Source organism: Camarhynchus parvulus, chromosome 10 (assembly GCF_901933205.1).
Source record: "Camarhynchus parvulus chromosome 10, STF_HiC, whole genome shotgun sequence".
Taxonomy (NCBI): Eukaryota; Metazoa; Chordata; class Aves; order Passeriformes; family Thraupidae; genus Camarhynchus; species Camarhynchus parvulus.
Window position 1 is genome coordinate 2,831,063 of NC_044580.1, and position 20,290 is coordinate 2,851,352.

Sequence of the window (20,290 nt, forward strand, 5' to 3'; positions counted from 1 at the left end):
TTTCATTGTGCTCATTCCAACACACACAAGTGCTTTATTTGCCCTCCCTGCCTCCTGGTGTCCATGTCAGTGCCTTTCTTTGAGAGAAGGCCTTGCACTGCCTCCCTCTCGGCGTTTTGCTGCTCACAGTGACCCCAAGATGTGTCACAAAGTCTGTTTTCCCAGCCTGGCGGTCAAAGAAGGAGTCAGAGCTCTTCAGTTCTCGTTCTCAAGGTTGTTTATTGTTTCTTATCTATAAAATTCTTTCTCTGGCCTGCCAAGGTCCATTCAGCAGGTCAGACAGAGGCACACTGACCACCCTCAGGGCAGTGTTATCTTTTTATACTAAAAACTATGTGTACAATATTTACAATAACTTCCCAATACCTATCACCTATGTTAGACAATGACATTCTACTCTAAACCAATATATAAGTGCCAACATCACAGCAGAAGATGGAGGCCAAGAAGAAGAAGGAGAAAGGCTGGACACACCCAGATTCCTCCATCTTTCCCCCTGAACCCCTGTTCTAAAACCCCCAAAAATCTATTTTTCACCCTGTGACTAACTATTGTTCTACTTAGACTTTCGTGGCTTGCAGATCCTCATACAAGGTTGATAATTTTTTCCATGGCTCATAATCAAAATCCCAGGTGCCTTGGGCTCTGTGCCAGGATCTCTGAGCCCCCTGGCAGGGCTTCTGGCAATCCAGGCCAGCCAGAGGGACATCCTGAATTCCCACCCCTCCCTGTCCCTGCAGAGAGCCGTGTGCCCGAGGTGCCCAGCTCCCTGCACGTGCGCCCGCTGGTCACCAGCATCGTGGTGAGCTGGACCCCGCCTGAGAACCAGGACGTGGTGGTCAGGGGCTACGCCATCGGCTACGGCATCGGCAGCCCCCACGCCCAGACCATCAAGGTGGACTACAAGCAGAGATACTACACCATTGAGAACCTGGGTGAGTGCATCTGGGCCCCAGCCCAGCCTCCTGAGCTCAGCACTCCTGAAACAGCTCCCATGTGAGCAGCAGCCCGAGCTCGGCGTGCTCCGTGCGGAGCTGCGGGAGAAAAAGGGACTGAAATGTCACCAGCCTTCACTGGTGGCTCCTTTAAAAGGAAAATAAAGATTCACCCCTCCACAGAGCTCTCTGTGGGAGGTGAAACAGTCTGAGAGTGAGAGAAATAGCAATATTGGGAATTCCATCTAATCAGAGGTTTGACTCATTTTGGTTTTGTTGTTCTGAATTGTTTTTCTCACTCCTGATTTGGCTGTGGTTAAAGGTAGTAAAGGCTGTGCTGTAACTATAGACTTGAGCTGTGCTGTCCCTGCCCAGGCAGGGGATGGAATGAGATGGAATTTAAGGTCCCTTCCAACCCAAACCAGTCTGGGGTTCTGTGGCCATGAGCAGAAGGTCTGTGTGGAGACTTCCTCAGCTCAAATCACATATTCCAGTTCAAAATTAAAATATGGAACAAAGAAGATATGGAGAAGCAGAAAGCAGGATTCACTGGCTGTGCTGATTTCTTTTTCCCTTCAGATCCCAGCTCCCACTATGTGATAACCCTGAAAGCCTTCAACAACGTGGGGGAGGGGATCCCCCTGTACGAGAGCGCTGTGACCCGGCCCCACTCGGGTGAGTGCTGCCCCCAGCTGGGATGGGCTGGGGCTGATGGCAGGGTCCTGCTGCCAGCTCATCCCCTGCTCTCTGTCCCTGTCACTGCTTGGCCTTGCTCGTTCTGATAAACCACCTAAATTGGGCTCATTTGTAAGCTCCAAACTCACCTGACAACTACTAATGGATGTTCTAACTCCAGGTGTTCCCCCTACTGAGCACAGCCCACCTGGGAGCAGTTCTAAAGGCCCTGGGCTGGGGGTTTATGGTCTTTTGCACTGAGATTTTTTAATATGATGCCTGTGTTTGCTTTGTGTCCCTCTGTTGTCACTCACACTAAACAAAACCTGGGCAGTTTTTATTTTGGATTTGTAATCCATAAAGGGTTTAAGCAGAGCAGTGTGCAGGTGAGCTGTTGCCATGGCTCACTGGGCTCCCTCCCAGCCTGAAGGCACCACCCAAGAATTTGGTGGAGGTGCAACACTTGGGGTCAGTCCTGATGAGCTGGAATGCTTGGTGATTCTCCAGAGGGTGCTGGAATTGCAGTTTCACAGTTACTGCAAGTTGGTTTCTCACTGGAACCTTCCTTTGAAGGTGCCTTTTGGGAGGTCCCCAGGTGTTTGGGAAGTGGCACCTGCCCATCCAGAGCTCCAGCTCTGTGTCCTGCTCTTTGTTTTCTGGGAGAGGACTCAGTGACACTCCATGGAAATGAAGTTACAGTGACTGAGTGTTTGGGGTTCCCAGGCCATGGCTGAGTGCCCTGGGCACTAATTAGGGCTCTGCCAGCAGGGATTTGTTGTCTTACGGTCTGGAGGAGGGAGGACAATGCAAGAGTGATGTTATTGCCCAGTCTAATGTCACCTATTAACTCTGGCTTTTCTCTCTTTCTCTCCATTCCTCACCTTCCATCTCATTGCACTTCCCTGCATCCCCTTTTTTATTTTGGTTGACATTAAAATGCCACCTCCTCCCTTTTTTAATTCTAAACCACGGATTGGGCAGACACTTCCGAGGTTGATTTGTTTGTTATTAATGCTCCATACACTCCAGTGCCAGATCCGTCTCCCATGATGCCCCCGGTGGGAGTTCAGGCTTCCATCCTGAGCCATGACACCATCAGGATCACTTGGGCAGACAACTCCCTGCCCAAGAACCAGAAGATCACGGACGCGCGCTTCTACACCGTCCGCTGGAAAACCAACATCCCTGCCAACACCAAGTACAAGGTACTGACTCCTGGGGAGCTGCCCAGCCAGGCAGGGCGAGGCACAGCTCTGGGAGCACTGCAGGATTCCTCCAGCCCCTCTCCCAGGGCAAGGCACAGCTCTGGGAGCCCTGCAGGATTCTTCCAGCTCCTCCCCCAGGGCGAGGCACAGCTCTGGGAGCACTGCAGGATTCCTCCAGCCCCTCTCCCAGGGGAAGGCACAGCTCTGGGAGCACTGCAGGACTCAGTCCTCTCCAGGGCGGCACAGCTCTGGGGGCGCAGGATTCCTCCAGCTCCTCCCCCAGGGCAAGGCACAGCTCTGGGAACTCTGCTTGAGCTCCTTGGAGGGGCAGGATTCCTAATACCCAGTCGGAAGGCACAGCTCTGGGAACTCTGCTGGGCTCCTTGGAGGGGCAGGTTCCTCTAGTTCTACTCCCAGGGCAAGCTCTGGGAATGCTTCTGGGCTCCTTGGAGGGGCAGGATCCCTCCAGCTCCACTCCCAGGGCAAGGCACTACTGGGCTCCTTGGAGAGGGCAGATTTCCCTCCCAGTTCCACTCCCAGCTGAAGGCACAGCTCTGGAAACTCTGCTGGGCTCCTTGGAGGCAGATCCCTCCAGTTCCACCCCGAGGGCAAGCTCTGGGAGCACTGCTGGCCTCCTTGGAGGGGCAGGAGCCCTCCAGCTCCTCTCCCAGGGCAAGCTGTGAGAGCTCTGCTGGCCTCCTTGGAGAGGCAGATTCCTCCACCTCCAGGGCAAGACACAGCTCTGGGAACACTGCTGGGCTCCTTGAAGGGGCTGGGCTCCTCCAGCTCTACTCCCAGGGCAGGGCAAGCTCTGGGAATGCTACTGGGGGCTCCTTGGAGGGGCAGATCCTCCAGCCCCACTCCCAGCTGAAGGCACAGCTCTGGGAATTCTGCTGGGATGAGCCTGGGGGCCTTGGAGGGCCAGGATTGCTCTGGTCTGGTGGGAGCAGTTCTTTGGTGTCTCCTGGAAGGAGCTGAAACTCTGGGGTGTTGTGGCAGAGCTGTTCCAGGGAGGGAATGGAAGTTTCCAGAGTTGTTCTGCTCTGTGGACAGTGATAGTCCCAATCCCTGGGAGTGCGAGGTGTGGGCTCCCCTCTGGAGAGTCACTGAAGTTGCAAGGGCTGTGTGTGACTGGGTCCCCTCACTGAGCCATGCAGGGAAAACAGATTTACCCCCATGGTTTGGAGTTTCCTTTTAGAAACTTTTCAGTTCCTACAAAGCTAATAGTGAACTTTTCCTTTGGGAACTGACTGGCTTCACAATACACAACAAAAATTTTATTATATCCTTGCCTTCCTCCATTTTCATGTGTTTTGATTTGGAGACTGGATTTGGGGTTTTGTTTGGTGGTTGGTTGGATTTTTTTATTAATTTTCAGAGTTACCTGGAGGGCTCAGAGCTGCTGACTGCAAATTTCACATTTGTAATGAGACTCAGAGGAACTGGTTGTTAAAATACCCAGCCAGTGGAGCTCCCTTTATGCTCCTGCAGAGCCAGCTTGTTATAATCCAGATCTTTTCTTTACTGAAATGAAAAGATGTAAATATGTGTGTATTCCTCCTCTAAAGGCTTCTGAGCCACATTCCTGAGTCATGTGCAGAGGATGTCTCAGGAGTGGTTTAAACAAAGCTGCAGTTTCATTAGCTAATTGCTTAAAAGAATGAAATAAAATAGAAGATGGAATAAAACAGCAAATTTACTATTCCTGCTGTTCCAGTGCTGGTGGTCAGTGGGCAACAAGTTTTACTGTGACCAAAACCAACACAGAATGATGGAATATAATTTAAAATTACTCAGAAATGTAGAAAGGATTTGCCCGAAGGAGAGAAGTTTGAGCAATTTGCTCCAGTCACGTGTAACCTGTGGTGTCTGGAGAGCCCACATCCTGCTTTCCTCCCCTTGTTTCTGTTGGAAATGCTCTCCTGCCCTGCTGGATGTTTTTTGGGAGGTCAGAGCCCCTGCTGGGAGTGCTGGGATCTCAGTCAGGCTGAGAACCTCAGTGCAGAGAGTGCAGTGCTTGTCCTGGCCCCTCTGCAGCTCCTGCTCTTCATCCAGAGGCTTTGGGGTCCCCATTCTTGGGGACAGAGCTCCTGAGTCACCTCTGCAGCATCCAGAGCTGTATCTGCTCAGCTCAGAAGGGTTTCATCCCTAAATTGGGTGTTGGGGCTGTTCACTGAGATGTTCTGTTCCTGCCCTGTCCCAAACTGCTGGGGAAGGAGCTGTGTGCTCCCTACACCAGTGCTTCCTCCCTGAGGAGCTTTGTTTGTGCAGGAAACTGGGGAAAACAAGGATTTCAGTGCTCAGGGCAGGATTGGGCCAGTCTGAGCCTGGAAACCCAGGAACAGATGGGAGCAGCTCCTGTGTTTGAGCTGTCTCTGCAGTAACATGGTTATTAGAACCCTGGTTGCTGAGAAATTTAGACTTTCTATGCTGTCAGCCACTGACCCCCAAAAGAACACTACATTTAACCTGAAGCCATAAAAAAAACTTCCAAAACTGAATAACAGAACTAGAATTTTGAGTGTATTGTTTAAATAGAAATGTGTAGTATCACATAGCAGAAAACTTAGAGTTTCAAGTTTTAGAATATAGTAATATATATAAAGCAAGATGAAAATTTTAGAAGCTAGTCCTACTTTTTTACCTTCTTCTTCATGAATTTTAGTATTGTGTAATTAGATAAAAAAGTCCACATTGCAAGACACAAGTAGTTAGTTATTAAGTTAAAAGTAAAAATAATTTAAGTATTGCTTCTTAATTAGACAGTTTACCCTTAAAAGACCTTATAAAGAGAGAAATAGAGCTCTATTTTTTTACCTTATTAGTGAAGCACTGTAAAACTCACAATTTATAAAACTGTAACAATGGAGCAGTTTTCCAAAGCTCCTTTCTAGGTGTGTTGGGGTTGTCCTGCAGTTACCTGGGATCCATCAGGAATCAATGAAAATATTAAACATTGGATCTTTTAGGACTGCATAAAAGAGAAACAAATTGTTCAGATTAACATTTATGGAGTTTATTTCTAGGAGGTGAGCAGGGTTTGGTACTGTGGGATAGGCTGGGATGTTAAAATAATGAAGTGCTGTTAAACTGGGGGGGTCTGACACTCCAGGGGGGCTCAGGTGTGTAATTTACACTCAGTGGGATGCACAGGGAAACTAAAAGATCCCCACATTCAAAACCAGAGATGGAAACCAGAACTTTCACCTGTAGAAGGAGCCCAGCTGCCACATCAAATAATCCAAATATTGGAGTGCTTAAATACTGCTGGGAATTGCAGCATCCTGGAGAGGAAGAGCTTTTTGGGGTAAGGCAGCTGGGAATGGCAGATGGGAGGGAAAGATTCCTGCCTTGGACTTGTCACTCCATCCCTCCATGAGGACTGCATTCCCCAGGGAGCTGTGCCCCTTCCAGCTGTGCCCCTTCCAGCTGTGCCCCAGCCCCTCAGCCACAGTCCCACCCACTGCACAGTCCCACCAAACTGCACTGAGCCTCACCAAGGAGAGGCTTAAAGCCAATGCAGGGGTGAATTTAAATTCATTTGACGAGTCTTTGTTGTCTGGCCACAGACAGCAAAGCCCTGGGCACAAATCCCTGCCATCCCTTGGATCAGCATTTCCTGAACTTCCATCCCTTGGAAGAAAAAAGAACTGAAGAGATTGGAGATCTCAGGGTTTCTTTGTCACTGCTGGAGCCTTCAGGAAAGGTGCCTTTACCTTGGCAATAAATCAGCTGCACTCAGAGGTTTCTGGAGGCAGTGGCTGCTGCCGTTGTTGTATGGCCCTGTCAGATCCTGCAACAACTCCTTAATTCTGTGTTTACAGCACAGGTCAAGGTGGGGAATATACTTATCTGTAAATACAGCTTTCCCTCTTTTTCCATGGGCCTCCAGCACATTCTGTTGGTGCTGAAGCCATTGATAACAAATACCAGATCTTTAGAAATGCTGAATTACAAATTCCACTATGACCCATGTGGAGTTTCCTTGTGTGATCCTAAATCACCATTTTTTTCCTGAAAAGAATCTACATCTTAGTAAAGCTTCATTCTCTTCGAGTCTCACAAGTGTGTCTTTAGTTGATTATTACATTTAAGGTTGCTCTGGAAATTCCAGCAGGGATCTGAGAGGCAGCTCCAGGTCCCCAAACCGGGACTGTTCCTTGCTGTGCTTTTTGTTTTCCCCAGCCAGAAGAGTTAATGAAATGCTGTAAACCAACCCCAAGGTAAACAGAGGTTTAACCACTGCAGAACAAGTGGGCTCTGGCCCTTGGATTGTTGGTTTTTTTTTCATTTCTAATTGACTGCTGCTAAGTGCTCCTGCTGATTGCAGCATTTCTAGTGGAGGATAAACGTTGATATTTGATTAATGAATTTGCACGCCAGAGAAGAAGCAGCCCTAATTAATGACTGTGGTTATGGAAATGCTGGGAGCAGGGGCTGGGGCTGTGCTTTGGGAAGTGCTGACCCTGCTTTCCTTTGCAGACTGCAAATGCCACCACCCTGAGCTATCTGGTGACGGGGCTGAAGCCAAACACCCTCTACGAGTTCTCGGTGATGGTGACCAAGGGCAGGAGATCCAGCACCTGGAGCATGACAGCACATGGGACAACCTTTGAATTAGGTACTGCTGGGATATTCCCAAAGAAACCTTCATCTGAAATGGTTCTGCTGATTAACACTTGCTTGGGGGGTCTGAATCGTTCAGTCAGAAATTCTGATTAAAAAAACAACAACATACTTGAAAATTGCAAGGGATGATTGCAGGAGAATTTACATCAAATTACAGAGAAGTCATGAATAATGTACCACACTTCATGGGCAGGAGAGAAGAAAGTCTCACAAAAAGCACCTTAACAGCAAATACAAAGAAAACACTTCAGCAAATAATAATTAAAATTTGCTGCAAATGTGATGATAATTGTTACAGAGTAAGAAGGTGCATGAGCAAATGAAGACAAAAAAATCTCAGTAGGCATTAAGACATCCAAATGAGCTCTGAATTCCTGTTCAGTGCAGAACAGAGGAGGGTTTGAGGCTGCCAGGAACAGCTCAGGCTCAGGGAGGGACTGTGAGGGCCAGGCCCTCTCCCTGACCTGCCCTCATTAGCTCTTCTTGCCCTGCAGTGTTAAATGAACTTTGGGCAATTAAATTTACTGCCTATTATGGGTAGGATTTTCTTTAGATGGGCTGTGGAGGACAAGAAGCCCAGAGTCCAAATGAGCCCAGAGTTCTCCTTCTAAGACAGCCAAAAAATCAATCATGCAAAGAATTAGTGAGATTTTCCAGATAGTCTATAGTAGAAATTCTTTAATTTCTGCTTCAGAAAAAGCAAACCCAGGATAAAATCTGAACTCTCTGAAGTCCCAGTGAGCTTCAGTTGCTTTTGAAACCATTGTGGTGGTTTTGGGTGGAAATTCCATGGTGTGGGGCCAGCTCTGGGCTGGGGCTCCTTTCCCAGCCCACATTAAACACTCCATTTGGTGTTTCTGCTGACACATGTTCAATCCTCAGCCATAACTCTGCCCTGAGTGCAGGGACTGTAAAAGCTGCACAAATAAAGGTTTTTAAATGAGAATTTGACACAAAGCCCCTGAGCAAGGGCACAATGCAGGAGGGCTCAGTGCATTTAAACAGGAAGGCTCAGGTTGAAGTGCTTGGAAGGAATATTTGCAAATATGACCCAAAAGCTGGAGAACTAAGGAGAAAATTTGAAACAGAAATTAAAAAAAAAAGGCTAAATATATTTTCTCATAACAGATCTTGTGATTTATAATACTGGCCAAATTCCTGAGTGAGTGGCTCATTATTTTGGGGTACTTCTGAGAAGTTGTACAGGACTTGCTCCTGACAGGAAAATAGGGAATTCTGGGCTCTGTGTTGTCTGTATATTCCTGATCTCCTGTGGGCTACTCCTGATTTTCTATTTTTGTTTTCTCTGAATCCTTTTTTTACATATTTGGGGCAATAGTTACAATAACTCCTGGGCTTTGGCTGTCCCTGGTTTCCAGCTCTTCATCACAGGGATAATTGGTGGCCATCCCAGAGGATTTATGGATGGATTTCTGATAGGTCACCTCCATAAACCTCTGGAAAAGCAGAAATTTCAGTGCTAGTGTGGCTATATTAAATACCCAAGGTGGATTTACTCTGGGTTGCCCCCTCAGGAGCCTCCTGGATTTCAGGATGTGGCACTGCAGGGATGGTCAGTGCCCTCTGGAGCTCACAGCAAGGATTTCAGCTTTCTGCTGGAGCCATTTGTGCTGTTTCCTGAATTCTTGGCAGGAGAGGCTGATGGGAGAAGGAAAACTCTCCCCTCCTTTCTTTCCCTCAGTGCTGCTCTCTGGCAGCTCAAGGAAGAAGGTTGTGTTCAGCAAATCCTTCTGCATTTGAGACACTCTGAGGTGCAGATGCCTTCCAAATTACAAATCATTCCTCAGGAACTCAATCAGCCATTACAGGTTTGCCCAGAGGTTGTTCCCAGAGCAGCTGTGGCTGTTCCATCCCTGGCAGTGCCCCAGGCCTGGCTGGGCAGGGCTTGGAGCAGCCTGGGACAGTGGCAGGTGTCCCTGCCATGGCAGGGGTGGCACTGGATGGGCTTTGAGGCCATTCCCAAACCATTCCAGGCTGGTGTAATTCTGAGTTGCTGCTGGATTTACTTTGCTGATTGGGATTTAAGTGGCAAATGGGCACTGCTGGGTCTGAGTCCACCATAAACCTGGAAACAGGGAGATGTTTCAGATGCCTGCCTATATAGAATGTGTCTTTCGCAAAGTTTGGAGGATTTTTGTGATGAGTGAAGAAATTCAGGTGAGAAGTCAGTTGTGTAGATTTTTGAGGATGCTCAGTCATGGATCACAGCTGGTGCCAGAAGTGCTCTGGAAAGGGGGAACTCCACATGGGAGGGAGGCACTGCCCCTGGATGGCACTGGTCAGTGAGGGGGGGATTTAGAACAGTAAAGAGAATAACCCAAATATACACAACAACCCAAATATAATCAGATGGGGATCCAGGCCCTGAGCTGGCTGTTCCCTGGTGTGACAGGGCAGCCCTTGCTGACACTCTGGCTCTGTTTCAGTGCCAACCTCACCCCCCAAGGACGTGACTGTGGTGAGCAAGGAGGGCAAGCCCCGCACCATCATCGTCAACTGGCAGCCACCCTCCGAGGCCAACGGCAAAATCACAGGTGGGCACCAGGGCCCTGGGGCTGCCAGCTGCTCTGCCAGCCTCAGGAGCTCACATCCATTGCTTACTGCTGTTCCTCACCCAGATATACTCACATCTGAACTAACTGCAGTGGGAAATGCAGCTGGAATTTAAATATCTCCATAACCTTTGTGCTGTTCTAATAGCAGGTCTCCAGCAATGTCCCCTCTGGCCCATCAGAGGTTTGTTTAGGAGAGGCCATCCCAGTGCTCTTTGTCATCTTTGTGGCATGTTTGTGCCACAGAAGAGACTTCAGAACAGTTTCCTGTTCCCCTGACAGAACCATTAGGAGTAAACTGTTATTTGCCTTTAACTGCATCACTGCCACACAGGATAAATCTCTTTCCAGACAGTAATAATTACTGATTCCCTTCTATAATTTCTGTTCAGATTCCCATTTGGAAGGGCTTTATGAGATAATCACTTCATTTTTAATTTGTTTAAAGCTGAAATCAGATGTGAATGGCAGTGTGTGGTTTTGGGTCTGAGCTCAGGATTAACCATGGTGCAGAATCAAACCTGGGACACTTGAGTGGGCAGGACTGGAGCCCAGGCTCTGCACAGGAGACTAAAACTGATTAAATCACTGAAAAGGCAGCAAAATGTTTCCTCTCCATGGAAAAGGAGGATTGGCTGGAGACACAGGAGCCTTTGCTGGAGGGATTTGTGCCCCCAGTGAGGGGCACAAATGTCTCACACTGGGGCACACCCAAGGGAGGGGAGAGAACTACAGAGAGCAGCATTTACCTGCACAGGGTTGGCCAAATTATCCCATTGTCCAGCTCCCAAATCCCTTGGCAGTGAAGGAAACCCTTGGAACAGAACTGTTCAGTATTTATCAGCTTTTGCACAAGCAGCAGTTAACAGCTTAAAAATGAACTAAAGTGGTGATTCAGGGCTAAGCCTGAGTGCAGCAGGTGCCAGCTGCCCTTTCCCAAACCCCATCTCCAGCTCCCCTTTCCCATCTCCAGCTCCCCTTTCCCAAACCCCATCTCCAGCTCCCCTTTCCCATCTCCAGCTCCCCTTTCCCAAACCCCATCTCCAGCTCCCTTCTCCCATCTCCAGCTCCCCTTTCCCAAATCCCATTTCCAGCTCCCCTTTTCCAGTGCCCACACAGTTTTTGGGATGTGGGGCCCGAGTGCCCTCTGCTGGGAACATCCCCATCAGCTGAGGCACTAGTTAATTCCTCATTAACTCACTCTGTGCTGTCAGTGATGCCAGAATTCCGTGTGGTGATGTCATTCCATTGCCCCCTGTCCATGGAATGCTGAACTGGGCCACTCTGGGTCCCACATTCTCAGGCATCATTAGAGCTGCTGACTAATTAGGGCACTCTGAAATTAATTCAGTACTTGTGCCTCTAGACTGTTATAATGCTTTTAGCATCACTTCATATATATATAAAAATATAAATTTATTTATTTATATATACATTTATATATTGATATATGTCATACAATATATATTTTACGTATATATTCTCTACAAATCTACAAAAACATCTCCCACATTTAGATATCTTGCAGATGTAGAGATATATAGATAAACAACAGATATATATATATATAAAACAGATATATAGTAATATAAAAATTTGTATTCCATATATGTTACATTGAAAATAAATACTTGAAGCTAGATGTAGATATAAATAGTGATACAAATATATAAATAATATATGGAAATATATCATGAATATTGTGTTATATACAATATATATTAAATACAGATTCAAGTATTTATTTCTGTGTGTATATAAATATATAGAGGTTCAAGTATTTATTTTATGTTGATCTGTGTTTCTTTTATAAAATAGTTATAAAGTTTTTACTGCACAATGATTGGTGACTTCACTGTATTTTTATAACAGAACATAAATCCTTCCCATACCTTTTTTTCTGGGATGTGCAGGGCAGCCTCGGTTCTCTTCAGATTCTTGTTGCCTTTGTTAATACACTGAAAAATAATGAAATAATTACAAAAACAAATTGTTTTGCTGTGCATGAGAATGCTTTGTTGTTTTAATGTAATTTAAATAATATTAATTTGTGGTGTTGTGAGGTTTTTAGGACGAGGTGAGAGATGAGAATTTGATTCTAAGTTTTTTAGAAGGTTGATTTATTATATTATGATATTATATTAAAAGAAATTATATATTAAAACTATACTAAAGAAAGAGAAAGGATACAGATAGAAGATTAGACAAGAATGATAATGAAAACTCATGACAGACTCAGAAAGTCCAACACAGCTGAAGGTGATTGGTTATTAATTAAAAACAATTCACATGTTTGGACAAACAATTTCTAGACTACATTCCAGAGGAGTAAAACATGGAGAAGCTGAGGCTTCTCATCTTCCCAGGAGAAAAAATACTGTCAAAGGGATTGGATTTTTCAAAAAATATCATGGTAACATTAATCCTCTGAGGATGTTTTGATAATGGCAGCTTTACTTTACTTTATTGGTCTATAAATAGGTAAAGAGATGGAAATAGCAATTTGTCCACGTTCAGGGAATGGTGATCAGAAATATTTTAAATAATACTGATATTTTAAATGGCTTTTTTCTCTTACCATCTACTTTGAGCAGCTCAGAGGGAAGATGGGAGGGCTGGCTGATATTTGAAGATGATTTTAGTGTTTGTGCCAGAGTCAGAGCACACTTGTGAAGACGCTGGTGGCTTCCCTGGCACAGAGCCCATTTCCCTGTCCCTGACGGGTGGCACTGTCCCCTCCCTGCCCAGGCTACATCATCTACTACAGCACGGACGTCAACGCCGAGATCCACGACTGGGTCATCGAGCCCGTGGTGGGAAACAGGCTCACACACCAGATCCAGGAGCTCACCCTGGACACCCCCTACTTCTTCAAGATCCAAGCCCGCAACTCCAAGGGCATGGGGCCCATGTCCGAGGCCGTGCAGTTCCGCACCCCCAAAGGTACCCCCAAAGGGGAGGGGCAGGGCTGTGCTCCTGGGACAGGCAGCACTGGGCTCTGCAGGGGTGGTTGGGCTTGCATGGAGTGAGTCCTTGGAAGGCAAACCTGGCTGGCTCAGTGGGTACAGCATGAGAGTCTCAATCTCAGCGTCGTGGGTTCTGCCTCACGTTGGGCGCCAGTTAAAAATGTGGGTGTTACAGTGATGGGTGTTGCTGCCTGTCCCCTGTCCCCAGTGGGTGTTACAGTGATGGGTGTTGCTGCCTGTCCCCTGTCCCCAGTGGGTGTTACAGTGGTGGGTGCTGCCACCTGTCCCCTGTCCCCAGTGGGTGTTACAGTGATGGGTGTTGCTGCCTGTCCCCTGTCCCCAGTGGGTGTTACAGTGGTGGGTGCTGCCACCTATCCCTTGTCCCCAGCAAGCCACTCCTGTGGAAAGGCAGGCTGAGTTAACATTCAGGCAGTGCAGTCAAACCTCCACTCAGCACTCACCACATCTGGCTCAGTGATAGAGGCAGGAAAGGCTCCTCTGCAAGGTTTGATTCCAGCACAGTAACACTGTCACTGAAGGACACACCCAGGGAAAAAGAGAAAAACCATGTGGAGCAGGCAGCTTATAAAGGGGAAGGGGTGGTGGGCAGAGGGACCTGGTCTCCAGGGGAAGGGGGTGGCCACCAGGGGTATCAAGCCAGGAGAAACCAGAGGAAGTTGTGACACCAAGTCCACGGGGAGACTGTTTTTCCCTTTGGGAGGGATGACTCTGTGGTCAGTAGTTCGTGTCTCCAGGGCTGAGGGCTTGGGGATTGACCAAGGTGGGAGAGTTCATGGGATGCTGCATCCCTGTGGCTGGAGCTCAGCTCTGGGGTTCACTGGCTGTTCCCAGAGCCTGGGGCCTTTGCTGTTACAGAGCCAGGGTGGCTGCAGTGACAGTCCAGGTCCTGTGTGTCACTTCTTCTCTGGGAGTGGGATGGTGCAGTGGGAACTCCTGGGATGCAGCAGGCCCCTAATTTAGGAGCTGATGGTGATGGGCAAAGATAGTGAAGAGTAAAATGGGAGAGAGCTTGGGAAAAATAGAATTATGAGTTTATCATAGAATCCTATCACTGGGAGGGGCCTTACAGCCCATCCATGGGCAGGGACACCTCCACCAGCCCAGGTTGCTCCAAGCCCTCTCCAGGCTGGCCTTGGACACTTCTCCACATGAGTTTCAAGAGCTGTACCCTGTGCTGTGGGAAACTTGGAATTCTGTCTCACTCCTTCAATCCTTGTGATGTGTCTCTTGTTTTTTCCTCCCTGTGCTTGCCCCACTAAGCTGAGTCCTCAGATAAAATGCCCAATGACCAAGGTAAATGAACAGCCACATTTCTCCTCTCTCCATCCCTCACTGTTCTGTTTGCTGTCCATGTGCTGTGACATTTTCTGAGTGGAGCAGGATCCTGCTGCTCTGACTGGGGTGGCTCCTGCTGTGCTGACAGGGAGAGCTGGAAGGCTGTGGGTGGCAGGAATGTGAAGGGATCTCTGTAGAGATGTCCCAGAAGGGCCATGGGGGTTGTGCCAGCTCTGAATCCTGCTGGGGAATGGCTTTGGAGCCAGTGCTGCCCCATCCAGCCCTGCCCACGTACAAGGGGGTGGAAGATCAAAGGGATTCTGGTTAGCACAAGTGCTGCTTGTGAGGATTCATTCCATAATAAAGGCAGGGAAGCCCTGGAAAGCTCTGTGCAGGAGAGATTCTGCCCGTCAGCTCATTTGGAGCCCAGACTCTCCTGAGGAGCCCAGCAGTGGCTCCTAAAAGCCTTAAGGTTTTAAAATGTTTGCTTGAAAAATGGGAGCTTTGAGCTTCCCACATCGAATTAGAAGGTGGATGTCCCAGGGCACTTCTTGCTTTCTTCCAAATAACCTACAAGCCCCGTAAAAAGGGAGAGAATTAGTCTGAAGGGATGAGTTAAAAAGGCCATTGGCAAACAGCTTAGACATGCAATTAAAGAGATCCTAAAGGGGCTCTGAGGGAGCTGCTCCTCACTTGGCTCCTCAGCTTGGTACTTGGAGTCATTTATTAAATGTGCTTTTACTCTGCACCAGGTGATGCTGGCAGCATGGGCAGTCAGGGAGTAAATGGATCCCCATCCCTGTGTCCTGGAGGTGGGGCTGGCGTTTGGGCTGTCTGGGGAGCAGATGCTGCAGTGTCATTGTCCTGCTCACCTGCAGCAGCAGGGAATGGGGGAAGGTTACAGGGATTTAGGTGAAATTTGCTGTTTTCTGCTTCTCCCTGTTCCAACCCCTTTTCAGCCAGTGTTACATCCTAAAGTAACATCTTCTCCTAGACATGATCAATTTTTATCACATCCTATTATTTATAAATCATCAAAGCCATGAGTAGTGTTTGGGAATTCCTGAAGGACACTGGGAGAGCTGAAATCATGGCAGTAGCTGGAATGTGGGAAAGGGGAAGGCAGAGAAGTGCAGGAGAGGAGCTGAGGAGCAGCACTGAACTGCCAGGCTGGGACCTGCAGGGAGGAACCAGCAAGTTACTCAGGCTGGGAGCAAAACCAAAGGGGATTGATGCTCTGCCCTGAATGGTTCTATCCTTTTCTCTCTTTGTCTGCTTTAATGTTTCCCTCTGAACTCAGCACAGGATTCTGTTTTCCCACACCCTTCTGGAGCACAGAGCTTGGTCAGAACTCAGGGCCTGTTGCTCTCAGGCTTCAGGTGCTTGCACTGGCCTCATCCTAAAGCAAAGATTAAGGTCTCTGATCAAGTAAACCCATCCTGAAGTCACCCACAGTTAAAATGTTCTGTCTATTATATTGTAACAGGAGGTTCCCAGGCTGAATGAAAAACCATCCCAGCAAATGCTGTCTTAAACTGTTCCTTAAAACAGGTCACACTGCCTAAGAGATGGGGCTCCCTGGAATGCATTTAAAGGTTTAAACTGTTCATCTGTGGGTTTAGGAATTGGATCCTCAGAAGCACCTTGGCTGGGTACCTAAATTTCATCCTAAATTCATCAGGGAGGACATGGGTTCCACAAGGATCACTGTGCCTTGTCTCTCTCTCTTAGCCCTGATCTGATGTCCCTTGCTGGCCTCAGGGCAGTTGTTCCCTTCTTCTTTGTGGTGTTATTCAGGACACTGAGCTGCATTGGCCAAGCACAGGTCCTTGCACAACTCACTGGAAGCTTTCCTCCTGGATCATTCTCATTCTTCTCAGTTAATTTGTTGTTAATCTTGTTAATAGGCTCCACATGGTTTTTTTATGGTGCTATTTTAACAAAGCATTGCACAGCACTGTCAGATATTTCCTGGAAGCCTAAATGCAGTATATTTTATCTATTTCTTATTATATATCTGCATAGTTACTGTTACCAGCCACATTTATGGGCTGACATTCTGCTTCTTGAAGATATTTGTTCTCCATAAAGCAGGAAGATGGATGTGAAGTGTGTGCCATCTCCTCTCCACCCCTTTTCCATCTTCTCACCTGCTGTAAGGCTCCAGCTGCTACACTGGAAGTGCTCAGGGTGTCTGATTGCCCTCCCTAAATATTGCTGGTTCTTCATGTCCTCCTTCTCCCCCAGCTTCTCTGCCTGGAGCAGCTCCTCAGCCCCAGGCTCAGGGATTCTGAGTCCCTCTGGGGGTTCCCACCTTTCCAGGGCAGGTTCAGGGGCCAGTCACACACAAATGTATCACATAAAAGCTGTGGAAGATGCTGTCCCAGTCTGTCTCTGCTGCTGCAGGGTTATTGGTGCCCACAAAGGGAACCCTGGTGCTGTGTCTGCTCCAGCCTGGCAGCTCCCTGGGTCCTTCCCATGTCCCACTGTCTGTCCTGCAGTCCTTCCTCTCCCTCACTGCACACACAGAATGTTCTCCTTGTTCCCCTCCCCAGCTTTAGCCCCTGCCTGGTTTTGTCATTTGTCTTCATTTCAGGGACCAGTTCACAGCTCTCACTTGAGCTTCAGTTCCCATTTGTTACATATCCTTTAACACTTCTTACTTCTTGATTAAAGGGGATTTTTAACAGAAAAAATCCTTCTCCTGACTGTTCTCCTCCACACTGCCTCACTTTTTGGAGTTTTTATTTTTCTTGTAGATCAGTGTGAAAATGTGCAAAATACTCTGGATTCCTGTAACCAGAGGAATATTTTTCTTTGCACCATTGCTGAATGTTTCCCCTACTCCAGTGGTTTTGTCATTCATTTTGCATTAGTGCATTTTGATGAAAGCACAGAGTGGAAGGACCAGGTTTGGATGTAACTAATTTATTGTTCCCTTGGGTTTCATCAAAACCACTTTTGTGGTGCTTTGTTGTCACCTGTGGTGGTGTGCAGGGGAGAACAAGGAGGAGCTGAAAGCAAGTTTTTATGGCTAGGCAGGGCCTTAATATTACATTTACCATGCACATTTCCAGTGTCCCCCAGCTGCTGGAATTGGGTGTCAGGAAAAGACACCTGGATAATTCCTGTTTCAGGGTGATGAACTCTCAGTACAAGTGTGGCAAAACCATTTTCCTCCACATGTACCTGTGCCTTACTGCAAATGGGCTTTATTGTTGTTTTTAAAGTGAAATTAGGAGAGGCTTAATTAGGAAAATAATAATTGGGAAACCATTGAAGAGCTCCTTTGGAGAAGTGGCTCTTTCCTTGGAGAAGCAGGCGCTGTGCAAAGCCAAATTTTGTTGTAGGGACAGAAAAGGAGGGGAAAAGCTGCTCCTGGGGGACTTGGAGAGGTTCTAAAGAAGGACTCAGAGATGCTGAGTTGTGGCTGTGTGTGTCAAATTCCTCTGTGTCCAACCTTGCAGCCTCAGGATCTGCTGGGAAGGGGAGCCGCCCCATGGACCTGGGCCCGGACTACAAACCCCCGCTGGGAGGTGAGTGTGGGGCACAGCTTCTCCATGGGCACACTTTGGGTCAGCCAGGGAATGTTCCAGCAGCAGTTCCAGAGCTGTTCCTGCTGCTGCTGCTGAGCTCCCCTGGCATTCCCACACCAGAGCTGCTCCCAGCGTGGTGTGACACAGCTGCCAGAGTGGGACATCAGTTCTGTAGGGACAGATGAGCAGGGAAAGGCCTCCTGTGCTCCCTCTCCTGCTCAGTGCTGTGTGTTGGGGTTTTCTGTCCTCAGGGTCTTGGATAAAGGGTTTCCTTTGGAGCCAAGTGACCCCTGGAGGCTCCTGATCAATTCCAGTGGCTCCAAGGGGAGCCTGTGGTGCTGCAGGATCCCAGACTGCTTGGAGTGGGGAGCCTTTTGTGATAACTGAGTAGGCTGCACCTAAATTGTGATAGACTCAGTAGGAAAAGGATCTATAAATCAACTTCCAGATGAGCAGTTGTACAGAAACAGTTGGCAAATGCAGAGAAACAAACATTGCTCAGGAGCTCCATCCCCTCCTGCTGATCTGCAGGATTCCAGGCGTCTTTGGTGGGCACTGCTTGATTTCCTGTGTAATAAATGAGCCTTTTCTCCCCTCCCCAACCCTCCCAGGCAGTAACAGTCCCCATGGCAGCCCCACATCCCCTCTGGACAGCAACATGCTGCTGGTGATCATCGTGTCCGTGGGTGTCATCACCATCGTCATCGTCGTCATCGTCGCCGTCTTCTGCACGCGCCGCACCACGTCCCACCAGAAAAAGTAATGGGGCTGGGGCTGGGGCTGCCTTACTGAGCCTGTGGTTTAATTCTTCTTTTAGGGTTTATTCCCTTTAAATCCTGCAGCCTGTAGGTGCTGCTGCTGGGCTGCTTCTCCTGGCAGTGTCCCCGAGTTCCAGTTCACACACAAATCGGGGCAGTGCTTCCAGTGTGCCTGCACTTCCCCCCTCCCTCCCTGGGGAGAAATTGTCCTTTGTGGGGTTTGTGAGGTCCCCAGGACGAGGTGGGAGATGAGAATCTCTCAGAAGATTCTCACCATGTTCTCAGAAGGCTGATTTATTATTTTATGCTATGATATTAAAGAATGCTATACTAAAACTACACTAAAGAAAGAGAAAGGACACATCAGAAGGCTTAACAAGAATGATAATGAAAAACTCATGACTGACTCCTCAGAGTCTGACACAGCTGATGGTGATTGGTCATTAAGTTAAAACAATTCACATGAAGCCAATCAAACAACCACCTGTTGGATAAACAATCTCCAGACCACATGCCAAAGCAGCAAAACAGGGAGAAGCAATCAGATAATTCTTGTTTTCATTCTTCTCTGAGGCTTCTCAGCTTCGCAGGGGAAGAAATTCTGGTGAAGGGATTTTTCAGAAAATATCACAGTGACAATCCTTCACAAGTTTCCAAAGTGGAGCCTATCTATGTGTTGGGAGCTGGGAGAGCTCAAGAGCTCAGGCAGCTCCTCCCTCTTGCATTGACATTATCCTGTTTTTACTAGTACCCTTATCACTGGAGGGGAATCGGAGTGTGCTGCTGGATTCCTTAGGAAAGTGTTCCAAAATCCCATTGTTTGTATCTGAGCGCTTCCCTCAGAGCAGCTGCATTAATGCTGCAGCACTGATGCTCCTGCAGGGTCTCTCTGTGTGTCCTTTCAAAGACCAGAGCTACATTTGGAGTTTGAAAAGGGTATGTTTTATGCAAAACAGATTTTTAGGAAGTGCTGAAAAGCCAGGCTTGGCTAATCTGCAGTTGCCCTGCTGCAGCAGGACCACCCTGCAGAGCTGCAGGGGAGGGAGCAGGGATGGAGGAGCTGGCCCTGGCACAGCTGGCAGCTGGGGCTGTGCTTGGGAGAGGGCAGCAGGGGTGGGCCAGTGCCAGGAGATGTGTTTTATTTTCAGGGCAGAAATAACCCTGTGAAATCTGAATTTCTGAGTGCCCTCAGCCAGGGAATAACCTGATCCCTGTCACTCAGCTCCAGTGAGAGCAGGATTTGGGAGTGGCCCCTGCCAGAGGCTCTGTGGGTGACATTTACCAATGTCTGAGCCATTCCCAGGAACTCTGCTCCCAAAGGGGCCCATCCTCCAGCTTTGCCATGGCCCAAAGTGAGGAGTCAGCATGGCAGGAGTGCTGAAACCCACATTTGCTCTCACCAAATGCTGCCACCTCAAATCTCTGTGGTTTGCTGCTGCTCTCAGCAGGGTGGGAACCTCCCCAGTGGGATGTGTCCAGTCTGAACAGGGCTGGAAGGAACATTCCTGTCATTAATCCTTGTTCCCATCCTCTTGGGAGAACTGCACCTCCTTCTCCAGCTGCTGCTGGAGCTTGGTGAGCCTGGGGTGTGGGCACAGCATTGGAATGTTCCCTCAATGAGCAGAATTTCTGCAAACCTCATTCTTGGTAAGGAAGGCTGGGCTGCAGAGCCAGGGCTGCATTCCGTGGATGTGCTTTGAGGTGTCACTGGGGCTTG

At 48.2% G+C, this 20,290-nt stretch overlaps 1 protein-coding gene across 8 annotated transcripts in view; it reads left to right on the forward strand.

Moving 5' to 3' along the window:
* Window positions 1–20,290, forward strand: part of NEO1 (neogenin 1) — a 174,846-nt gene that overhangs the window by 146,761 nt on the left and 7,795 nt on the right. For 5 of the 8 annotated variants that reach the window (XM_030955349.1, XM_030955356.1, XM_030955352.1 and 2 more), the window contains exons 15-23: window positions 741–935; window positions 1,515–1,610; window positions 2,592–2,815; window positions 7,298–7,436; window positions 9,892–9,999; window positions 12,766–12,960; window positions 14,265–14,297; window positions 17,747–17,815; window positions 18,427–18,574. In XM_030955349.1, coding sequence (XP_030811209.1) covers window positions 741–935; window positions 1,515–1,610; window positions 2,592–2,815; window positions 7,298–7,436; window positions 9,892–9,999; window positions 12,766–12,960; window positions 14,265–14,297; window positions 17,747–17,815; window positions 18,427–18,574 — 1,207 coding nt within the window. The remainder of the gene's footprint in view (window positions 1–740; window positions 936–1,514; window positions 1,611–2,591; window positions 2,816–7,297; window positions 7,437–9,891; window positions 10,000–12,765; window positions 12,961–14,264; window positions 14,298–17,746; window positions 17,816–18,426; window positions 18,575–20,290) is intronic. The other 3 variants (XM_030955350.1, XM_030955354.1, XM_030955351.1) reach the window with 2 other exon arrangements.